The 11833-nt window shown below is 38.2% G+C and overlaps 1 protein-coding gene across 1 annotated transcript; it reads right to left on the bottom strand.

Moving 5' to 3' along the window:
- Positions 1-5278: 5278 nt before the first annotated feature.
- LOC140950319 (uncharacterized) lies at positions 5279-11458 on the bottom strand. Its single transcript, XM_073399543.1, has 8 exons — positions 11122-11458; positions 9936-9994; positions 9281-9432; positions 8408-8587; positions 7481-7508; positions 7127-7247; positions 6588-6672; positions 5279-5586 (listed from the first exon to the last, which is right to left on the bottom strand). The coding sequence occupies exons 1-8, from the start codon at positions 11284-11286 to the stop codon at positions 5567-5569; spliced, it is 810 nt and encodes a 269-aa protein (XP_073255644.1). The 5' UTR covers positions 11287-11458; the 3' UTR covers positions 5279-5566.
- Between the last annotated feature and the right edge of the window lie 375 nt (positions 11459-11833).

The following is an 11833-nucleotide window of genomic DNA, read 5'->3' as shown; positions in this document are numbered from 1 at the left end:
GCTCTGGTGGAGTTGATAACTTACCGTTTTCAGTGTCTGGTTTACTTTCTTTTTCAGCTTCATGATATCGGGCATTATTATTTCCTTACCTACTTACTCACTTGGTTATTTACGATGCATGTTTTCAAGATTTGACTGAGACGCACATTGAATGGCTTCCTATTGTCAGGTTGTCCTGGTTGCCATTTAGGTGAAGAGAACAAGAAGTTATATTGAACATTCCGGGTTGCCGTCTCAGTTGTAAAAAGAAAAGCATTAAGCGAAAATCTTGCTTCGAGGAACAGACTCCTTTCTGTGGATTATTACTTGTTTCCATATTAAATTCATGCCTTGAATACCGCTTGATGAAGTTTCATGCGCCTGTTTACATTTTCTTTCAGTTTTGTCGAAAACATTTGTTAAATATAAGAGTTCTCGTTTCTTCTACCGACAGACTCGTAGCTTTTTGAACCCGAGTTCGCTTTTTTTAAAAAAAGGCTTTAAGTTGTTGTAACGTTTATAATCTGTAGTCTATGAAGTGTATCGCATATTTTTCAGTAAATGAACCCCTAAGCATTTGTGAGCAATTCATCGACAAGAAAAAAGCATGGTAACTTACGGTAACTTTTTTATCAGATACTGTTATGCATAAGTATAACTGGTCTCGATAGAAAGAAAACAAAATAAACTTGCGTTGAACACAGAAGTCGGCCAGCTTTTTTTTTTAGGTCTTTTCTTGAGACATTATTTTGTTGACTCTAACATCCGTAACCTGTAAATTGGCAACCGTGGAGTATCGTGCATAAAAAAGAGTTTTTTCCTTTATATTGTGTTCATATCAGCCGTTTTCACTCAGCTGTTACCTCGAACCCCAAATCATTTTTCCCTGCCGCGACACTGGACCCGCGACCGCGACTTTGGACCCGCAACCGCGACATTGGACCCACGACCGCGACATTGGACCCGCGACCGCGACATTGGACCCGCGACCGCGACTTTGGACCCGCGACTCGCGACCCGCGACCCGCGACTATTAGTCAAACTCTTGAGCCGGTGGTAATTCGAGGTCTTACACGTTTTCTCACAATGGCTGAGATCGCTGAGGTTGAAGGCGGCGTGGTTATCATTGACTGTGTGGCAGTTTCTTGGAAGAGGGCGAAGGAGGCTAACATTATCGCAACAAGAAAAGTATAGATGTCGGGTTTCGAGAATTAAAATTTGGTAAGTTTGCCTCTTACCGGCGCGGCGTGTGAGACAGTCGAGACAGAATTTTCGAGGCGCAGGAATTTTTTTTCGTTATCAAAATCCTTGTATGAATTTTTTTTCATTTAATTTTCTCTTGCGCGAATATTTTTTTTTGTACTTCGCCCCCCCCCCCCCCCCCCATAAGTTTTCTAATGGTCAGTCACTTATCAAAACTCGCACTAGACGTGCGTGGAAAGGGTTTGGATTGGTTTGTTTTTCGCGCTTTCAAGAGTTATTTTTATTAATTAGCTGTTGGGTCCACCTACCAAAAGGTTGAACGAATGTAGTTTACTTTTCCGTGAAAATTTGCGAAAATTTTGCTAACTACCAAAATATTTAAAAAAAAACATGCACATCTGGTGCATAAATGCCTGAGATAAGTAAACGTACTAGATGGAAGCAACTATAAGTATGCGGAAACGATTATAAATATGATTAAAATATGCGGTATCGGTATTTGGACAATTTTCGACGCGGTATTTCGGTATTTGCCATTTTTTCTTACGGTATTACGGTATTGGGTACCCCCCAATGTCCCCCTCCTAAATACACAACCAACGTACTGATGAAACCTTTGACATACGAATTTGGACATTAACTGCAGTCTACTGAGAACTCTGTTGACGTCATGAATACATTACAGATACCTGACGACCTCAAACTAGTTTTTTTCTGGCGTGAAATCACTGTTCAACAGTATTCCACTTCAACTTACTCTGGAATGCACTGAAAGCACGATTTTAAAATAACTCTACCGATGAACTACCACAACCTTCGCACTGAACCTTTGCCCCAACGTCTAGGATGACCGAACAGATACAAATTTTAAAGCGCCGCTTACAATGCATTTCTAGAGATCAAAAAGGACTCTGGATAGCCTAAAAAGACTTTTCAATGTGTTTACTAGGAGGAAACCGTTGTTGGGTGCCGCTGATTTTTACCATGTTGACAAATCGAAACGCCCCGCTCACGTTTAAGCCCCCTCCATACAAAACCACATATTTTTTTAGAACGAATTGGCCGTGGATAAATGATCCGATTCCTGGTTTTGAGTTGACAGAAGGCGCCGATTTTTGTAGAAAATATGCGGTTTCAAAACTATTCGGCTCCGTTTGGACGGGGCGTTAGAGTCTTTATAGCCAATTATATCACGGCTTTAACTAACAGACGGTTAATGAGATCGGGACTTGATTGATCAACCAGGCCCTAGTTGTTCAGAAGGTGGATGACACTATGCACTGGATGAATCCAGTGGTCCGTCAATACCTGCTAAACATCTGAATATTACAATGGTAGGAGATTTTAGCAAGCTCTCTTGAGGTTTTCGAGGACGTTTGAGTTCGGTTAATAAGCTAGTTAACTATTAGCAGATGGTTTTGATCACTACAAATGACGTATTGAAAAACTCAAGTCACTATATTGGATTCGCTTGTAGACTATTGTTAATCAAGAATCGTGTGATTTTAAAATTTTTCTAATTTCTTTGGTAAATAGGTTTATATTTGGAATATCCTTTAAATTTCAAAGCAGACAGTTTCACATAATTTGTACTCCTGTAATCAGTAGCAATTTATAATTTGATATAATAATTTAAAGGATGTAAGGCGCAAATATCTGTCACTGAGCTGTACATTTTCATTGTCTATTACATTTTCTTAGCTTTAGTGTAGTTTTCTCTTGCAACTTGTTATGTAAATGGCTCACTCGAAGAGTATTTTTAATGATGAAGTGATAACGTGAATAAAGTTTGATGATTGACTTGACTTTGTGCAAGTAATTGAAAGAGATTTCGTACATTCGCAAAATGCGCCAAGCGAAAGGAACAGTGCGTTTAAGGGGCATTCCAATGTCTTATTTTGGGGAAATGATGTTGATTTGGAAAGGAAATAAATTAGTGTGGAAAAGGTATACACATAAACCAGTTAGTCCGTTATGGAATCAGAGGCACCTTGTTGTGGTGGTGGACTATCTATCTATTCACGTCATATTTTAATTTTTGACAACCCCCAAATCCAGTATTTTCCAGTTTTTCCTAAATATTAAAAATCCCTCTCCCTAATTTTTTTACATTAAAAACATTCGAAAAACCATCCAAAAATTCTAAAAAAATTATTGAACCAAGGACTCCAACTTAAATGAGTCATTATTTGATTGAATGAAATCTTGGCTAGATATTAAGAAAAAGGGCGGAAATAAAAAACAATGCTTTTAACCAGACTGCCCCCTTGATAGCAAGATCGTTTGATAGCAGACGGGCTCGATAATTTGTGGTCACGTTTGCTATACTGGACAGGCCAAAATAAACTTTTGTTGGAAAGAGGCCAGATTCTTTTTCATTGTTTGTGAGTCGATGTAAACAATTAGTGATCAGTTATTACCAGTATTTCGTGGGGTTTTATTAATTCGCGTTTTCAATAGGCAAATATTAAAAAAGGGCATTAAATTTCGCGATTCAAGCTTCTCAACTTCATTTTATTTTTCAAAAAGTCTGAACTTTTAAGCTTTTTAAAAACTAGCACAAGCAAAATGTATATTTAAATGTCAGCTTTTAAGCAAACGAGTAGTTCGCGGCAGTTTTAGTTTCTGGAAATAATCTTTTTGTGATTTGGATTTTCTATATGGGTATTAAATGCATTCGCAATAATTTTTATTCGCGGGCCTTGAATTTCTCTCTTTTTAAATACAATCGCGAAAAACGCAAAATTGAACACCCACGAAAATAAGTACCAATATTAGCTTTTGAAATAACCTATGTTTGTGCGCTTTTAAGTCGAATACATCTGAGTAGACAATAGTCTCTAACACGGCAACTGGAGTGTAAGTAGACACGTACTCATGGAAATCCTGTAGCGGGTCTTGTCTGTTACACTGTTTTTTTACTACCTTTGACCCGCTTATGATGTGATTCAAGCTGTCGCATGGTTCTTACGCTGCCTTGTTTAAAAAGACAACTGCAAAAAGTAGCTAATGTGTCCCGTATATATGGGTATAACTAAACGCACTTAAAGGCTTAAACCTTAGGCCAACTATGAGGACTGGAGCCACGAAGCTCTCATGAACCCTGCTTTTATTGATCTTCAAAACGGACCTTCTGTTGTCGTTAGGACTAAGAAATTGACTCGTTCAACCATTGCTTCGTCAGTTAATAAGTGGTTCTGAAAACGTTTTGCGCCCCAATGAGGAACGGAGGGATGTGGTTACCAACCCTAGACCATCTTTTCCCACATTTTCTGCAATGATCTTTTACTAGACTCCTTTCCTCTCTGTAAATTTTGCCCAAGATGGGTGACACTTTAAGACGGACAATTCCAAAAGTAATTGCGATTAATTCCAAAATTTATTTCGCCAAAGGAAGTGTGGTGTATAACTATGGTAATCTTTTCATAGTGTTGTTCTATCGTCGAGTGTCAAGCACCATGGATAATTAATTAGCAATTATTGTGTTCGCCACTTGCACATCTCCCATAAGGCACCTTACTTGCCCCCCGCCCCCAACATTTTGCATAAGCATTGTTTCTTTCTTCGTATTTTAGGTGATAGTACAGTAAAAACCCGTGACTAAGAACCTCGTTTCTAAGGCCCTGTTATGCTTCCTCTATACAATAACCTGTTTAGCCTAAAAATTTCCAACAGGTTGTTATTTTCTAAAATTTATGAATAAAATTCTGTAAACTTGGACAAAGGAACTTTAAAATTCATGTGGTCAGTGCTTCAGTCTTTCTTCTAAAAGTCATTTTTACATAAATACTAATTTCGTATGCTAAGGAATAAGCTAAATTTCACTAAATACTCATACGTACCATGATTTTTTTTACTTCAGAAAACAAGAACCTATTTAAGAGACCAAATAGCCTAAATCTGTGCTAATTACCATTTATGTAAGAACCTGTTTAGGCTAACTTGTCAAAATGCAGGTTCTTAGTCGCGGTTTTTTTTTTACTGTAACGGTAAACCTCGCCAATCTCGGTGTTAGTGATGTCTGGAAAAAGACGAGGTAACCAATTTAATTTGGAAAGTATGAACGGATTCGATTCACCAAAAAGTCAGTCAAAGGTACAAAATAAAAAAAAAAATTTAATTGCTGCTCACACAATAAGCAGAATAACATCAAAATGTGTATACACTGCAGTCCAAAGAATAGAGTGCTCCACCACGAGATTTCCTCGTTTCTGATTCTGGCAAATCTTTCCACTGACAAAATAAAGGCGGATGATGTCTCTCTACATAACCAGAATGCTATGTAGTTTCCACTCTGATAACGTTAAACTGCTGCGAGGAGTATGGGTCTTACACATAACCACCCATGGATCACTTTCCACCATCACCTTACCGCAGACTCTTACTAAAACTCTGTGGACGCACCTTAAAAAGAGATACCAAAATTGAGTTGGATCGGTGAAGCATAAATAGATTAAAGCCTACGAAGGCACTTTGCCAATAACAAGACAAGGGGTTCGAGTCCCGACCCCAGAAGGTAGGACGATAAAGATAAAATACCGTCACACCTGCATTAAGCAGTAGCCCTTAAAAAATGACCAACAGGCCGGCTGCCTATATCTAATACAGGTTTGACAGGCTTAAAGGGAACCTCCACTTGAACAAAAAGATAACTTTAAATCACAGGAAATAACTGTTACAGTCAAGTCAATCTAAAATATTTTTAAAGAAAGCGTTTGTATCCGAAAGAAATAACTTATAGATTCGCCTATTTTTGTTTTCAAATTTTGCGGGCGTCGCCATCTTGAATAATTGTGAAGTGTTACGGTTGCCCTATTGTTATTAACCAAAGCTCTTTGTGTCAGAACAATAGAGCAACCGTAACACGTCACAATTATTCAAGATGGCGGCGCCCGCGAAATTTGAAAGTGAAAATAAGCGATTTTAAAATTCACTTTTCCTGATATAAACACTTTTTTTAAGGACAAATTTCGAACAAATTTGTTTATCAACATAATTTTATTCGATTTAAACTTATTCTGTAGTAAGAGTGGAGGTTCCCTTTAACAAAAAGAAAAGGAGATGGTAACATGGGGAAAAGTATATCACATGACAAACGTACCCCAGAGGTAACAAGTATGAGACAAAACGCCGTGTAAAATGTATCTAGTGCACTAGAAAGGTATCTACACAAAGCGATCTTTTGGTGAGCTGAAGACAAAAAAATAACTTGTGTGGAGCCAGCTTTAAGTTATTTAAGAGAATGGATTACAGGGAATTTAGGGCACTGAAGCAGGTGCTTAACAATACAGAATTGCTAACTTCAGGTTCCCATGCTCATCTAATGCAATCAAAAAGCTAAAATACCTAATATCAATTACGACCTGCCCTTTTTTGTCAGGCAGAAACATTAATCAAGACATTACCATTAGCTTTATCACTGAATTGAACGACAGATGGCTTTGGCTCATCAGGAGTTCTTTCGTAAATACCACTGTGATAGCCATTTTCCTGAAAAATATTAACATTTAGACTGAAGTTACTTTAGGACGATGGATTTCTCCTGACTAACATATTCCATAAACAAGGCTGGCGTAGAGACCATTCTCAAAATCTCCTAACTAAATATAAAGAAGCTTCCCAACGCATTTGCCAATGTTTGGTAGAATTTCAACGAAACACTTTTTGGACAAGTAGTTGTTTAATATCTAACACCTTGTATTGTTTGCATATATTCCTTGGATAACAGTACCCTAAATTTCTGCTCTGACCTAAGTATATTTAATCTATTCATTTTTTTGTATTCAAAATTCCCGTTTTCCCTGATTCGCAGTAAAAAAGCTGACTTTTTCTCTGTCCTAACAGAATTTTGTCCAAACCATTTCTTGTCCCATGTGAAAAGAAAATGTTTCAAGGTTTCGCAAATTTAATTTTCTTCTGCCAAGAAGTCAGAAAAAAAATGTACCTGGCTAGCTGGTACCCTTACAGTGGGTCCCTCCTGAATATAAGCTCCAGGTCCTGTATACCCGTAAACCTCGTCAGATCCTTTCCCATCACCGACTTGAGGCAGATCGATCCATTTACCACTGTCAAAAGGAAGTAAATCAACACCTTAAAATATTCGTTTGATCTTCCCCGTAAAAGGGGATTAGGGGTTGTAAGAACACATTAGTTGAAGGGGAGCCAAAAATATGGATCCCTAACAAAATGATAACTTTTTTTTTTCTAAGAAGCACTGAAAGCAAAGTTTTGGTCACAGTAATAAGGAGGGCATACTTCGAAGGAATAAAACAAAATAAAGAAGCCGACCACTACTTACGTTGATTCCTCGTAACGTTGACATATGCCTGCAATAGGTAAACAAGGACAAATGCCATGTCAACAAATGAGTAAGACTCATGGTCGGCATGCAATGTAAACAAATTCGCTAACTTCTCTCCAGGGCCTTCCTTTACTCGCAAGTATGGTCGACAGGTTTCTCAAATAATCCACGAAAAAAATAAAGATGGTTATTGTCTTTCAAAGGCTATTTCCGCTGTCTTTACGCTATATTACCAGGTCATGGGAAAAAACATTCCACAATCCTCAAAAATTTGGGGAGCATTACGAAAGTGTTTCTCCTCGCCTCCATCTTGAAAAGGAAAAATCTCTCTGGGATGTCGCTATGGTCTCATGCCGATAGGAAAGTATTTGCTATAATACATAGTAATAGGGTATTTATACCTATATTCACATGTTGAATTATAGCAAAGTAAGTAAGTCATTAAACAAGAAACAAAGCCAGTGGTTTAGCGAGGTGGAAAGAGTGAAAAGCAACTATCGCTACTGCCTTCATCCCATATGGGATGGCTGTTTATCACAATGATCATTTCCGTGACCACTGTATACCTCACGAACTACAAATTTAGTTATCTAGTGATAAAGATAAACCAAAAAAGAGCCACAAAATTTAATTTGAGATCTGCTAAACCAAGTGTGAACGTACAATTTGTCATGCTAGAACCTACTCACAATAAGCTGAAAATACTGCTTTCCATTCAAATGAAGTAACAACACAACGAAAGAAATGAAGAGTTGTTTACGAAATTGACTCTGACTATCGAAGGCTGTCACAAATACATCATAGAGGCGGAAGTTTTCTATGCCCCCAACATCTTGTAACGCATACATTTTTTGATTTTGGAGACACTAATATTGGGCCTTTCAGACCAATAAGAATGCCTCCAAACAGATCTTTCTTTTATACCTCGCTTCTTGACTTTTCTCTTTCTCAATACACAACAGTGTATGATAGCACAAATGAACACCAAGAAAACGAGTCCACCAATGGCAGCAAGCAAAGCAATTATCCACGGAGACATGGACTTTTTCCGCGCAGCAACTGACGGTGGCAGAACTTGAACTGTGGTTGGGGGAGCTGTGGTAGCTAAAGGACAAAAAAAAATAGTACAGTTACCTAATGCCCTTGCCAGTAGTAGCTGCTAGTAGATTCAAACCTAGTCACAGCTTGGGTAGTTTTTTATAAATAGACTATGGTCACGAGTTTAATCATGATTTCACACAGTGGCCACCCTCTTAATTACAAACGATAATCCGTAAAAAAAGGGCAGGCGGCAATTAGGGCTGACCAACACATTGACCGTGACAGTAGTGAAGCCCCCGTCCCCTGTGCTAGTTTTGCATTTATACACATTTGTTTCCTATTGCCTGCATCTAAACAACATAGTATTCAGTAAGGCTAAGTTCGCAAAAGCAGGTGGTCTGTTCTCGTTTGATATCTCCAGACACATGCAACATGACTGTCCCAAGTAGACAACGTGGCATGACCAGTAGTATTGGCTTCTAGGTTTCTGCACACTACGAGGGCACCTCCTTGTCGCTTAGTAGATTAAGCAAATGGTGATTTGCCAATAGCAATATCTGGTTATCTGGCTGGTAAAACATGTTTCAACTTCACGAATACCATTAAACATATGGTGGCCAATTGTGCAGTTTATCAGGGCTGTAATGTCTAGGATCAAAAAATACGCATATATGAAATGCTCTACGACGAGGGCCTGTTGAGGACCAACAACCTATTTCAGCAACGAGATTGGTAAGATACAAAGTGTTAACTCACAAGGTAAAATGAAGTGAAGTGTCCCTCTCTCTACTGGAATTGCTAGAACACTGCCGTTGTCGACAGACTCTTTTAAGACCTGTAGCAGGTTGTCTACAGATTTATTTCCCCTGATGAAGACCAAAGTAAAGTTTACCACAACACTTCCATTTCTGTAGGCGAAAATAATGAAGCAACGTGTATTATAATAGCAATTTATATGAAAAAGCAGAAAACAACAACAACAACAACAAAAGCTTTTCATAAACACGAGAGCTGTGTCATTTTTTAATTTAGTGAAACAAGTTTTCTTGAAAAAGAAATAGTTTCTCTAGAGACGAAAGGCTTTTTTTCTACATATTTTGTTGATCTTTGTATTTCCGCTCTTTTCTGTGTAAGACACAACATTTACCAAAGGCACTAAACCAATCTTACGGGATTGTTAAAGAAGATGTCATAAAAAGGCTTAAGGTCATTTTCATCGCGAATCACTGTTTAAGTGATTGTTACTGTTTAATCAAAAGGAGAAGATTTAATGAGATTCATTGGAGGAATTTATTATTGGTAGGTTTACATCGTGTAAAATTGCTGAAGTCAGCTTTGCTATGAAGACATGGTGTGGTACCCTTCTACCAAGTCTTCATTATTTCCTTAAATATCTGAACTTCATCCTTACATGATGTCATTGACTTTACAGTGACCAAACTGTGGTTCGCCTTGAAACAAGACAGTCACCTAAAAAGGTAAAAATAACGAAGGTATCCTCAGCAGAAAAGTCGACTGTAACACAGCTATCCGTTTACATACCCAGAACCTTTTTTTGTTGGTGGAGGGGCCGGCTGTACACAGGCTAGAATGTCAACAACTTGCTGGGGATACATTAACGCCAAATACGTCAAAGCCTTCTTTATCCTAGGAATAATATGCGGTTCAATCTCATTTACGACGTCACCGGCGTTGATGTATTCCTCCGCAAAAAGGGGTTCTAACCAGTTCCTATTATACTACTACTAGGACTACAGGTACGGATATCCATTGCTTTTTACCTGGTTACGTTGTATTGTTCTATTGGCTATGTGGGATAACTTACATCAGTAATATCCAAATAGTGGTCTATGATCAAAGCTGCGTTCTGATTGGTTGAGCTACTACTAGGCTATATGTTATAGCCTACTTGTAGCGAAAAGCGCCGGCTTTGATAACCAAAACAATGGCGGTTGAATTGCGTCTTGCTAGTTAAAGTTGTTTTGTCTCGATGTTTTTGACCAACTAGTTGGATTTTACTAAAATAATTATTTCTCTCGCCCTCGTGGCTTCTGAGTCAATAGCTCTTTCAGCCTTCGGCCTCATGGGCTATGGACTCAGATCTCATTCGGGCTCGAGGAATAATTGTTATTTAGCAACACTGTGAAGGTTGATGAAGCACGGTTAAGGTTGATACTTTCAACTTTCATCTGTATTCAGTACTGAATCTTGGAGTAACATGGTAAACTGCATTTTGATCAACACTACTGGCTGATGAACAGATATACAGTCCTTACGTTACAGATTAGAAATCAAGTTTACGGCAAACGCCAATATATACCACGTGACCAAGTTACCCCTATAGTTGGTGATTATTGTATATTAATTCTATACAAAGGTAAGTCGCTCCAAGCGTGTTTCATCTATAAAAATCAACTTGGACTGTTATATTTGCTCATTTCCTAAATCGAGAAACTGTCGACTTGAATCTCACATTTGCTGTTTCCCGTAGAAGTGACTCTAAATTTCTCTAATATATCATTACCTATTTACTGAAAAGACCCCATCAGAGCACCAAGAATTAGATGATACAAGGGTTGTAGTAGACACGGACTTACATTCTCACAAAACCTAGAGCTTAGCTCTGTGAAGATTGCACTGCTGTGGTTCTGGTAATCTGGATAATAAATGTATCTGTCCTTCTTGAGAGTTATCAAACCGTCTACAACGTCTGTTTTGGGGGGAACTGCAAAGACGAACAAATTAATATTAGTAGGTGGCATAACCTTCTACTTTTAACTGGTTTTTCCTTAACAGCCACATTTATTTAGAATCAACGTTACTTAACAGATCCTTGAGTTTACGTAAGCCTTAAGTATGGCTGTTTCCTACCTCTTAAACCACTTGCATTTTAAGTGTTTTAAAAAACTTCTCCCTGTATTTCAAAGAATCCTCTGAGAATTTTCGTCCGCTCTCCTTTTGTTTGACAGACTCGTTAACCGCCGTCTACTTTTATTTATTTTTCCGTGATCACAGGTGAAGTGAACAGTAGCCAGATAAGCTAGAACGATAAGACATTTTTGCAACAAAGATATCGCTTGTTAATTAGGGAAATAATACTGGATGACGCCCCAGTCAGCTACTCTTAGAATAAAAGCTGCTGTACAGCATCCTAACCGTGTGTTAAGGAACACACTGCATCTTTGCATGGCACGCAGATTGTTTCATAACTAAAGATACAGAAAGCCCCTTTAAGTTTTTAACACATGCTTAAATCAGTAGAAGCAGCTTCACAACAATGAGATTACTGGTATAAATTGCGGTATTTGC

The sequence above is a fragment of the Porites lutea genome, chromosome 10 (assembly GCF_958299795.1).
Source record: "Porites lutea chromosome 10, jaPorLute2.1, whole genome shotgun sequence".
Taxonomy (NCBI): Eukaryota; Metazoa; Cnidaria; class Anthozoa; order Scleractinia; family Poritidae; genus Porites; species Porites lutea.
This window is presented reverse-complemented; position numbering and strand designations above follow the sequence as displayed.

What these genes read in the sequence shown, in the direction of transcription:
- LOC140950319 (XM_073399543.1), bottom strand. Translation starts at nt 11,286, where the DNA reads ATGCCACCTACTAATATTAATTTGTTCGTCTTTGCAGTTCCCCCCAAA. An exon ending in GAGAAAAGTCAAGAAGCGAG is followed by an intron (nt 7,509 to 8,407) that starts GTATAAAAGAAA and finishes TACCTATTGCAG; the next exon opens with GCATATGTCAACGTTACGAG. An exon ending in TAAGGGTACCAGCTAGCCAG is followed by an intron (nt 6,673 to 7,126) that starts GTACATTTTTTT and finishes AATATTTTTCAG; the next exon opens with GAAAATGGCTATCACAGTGG.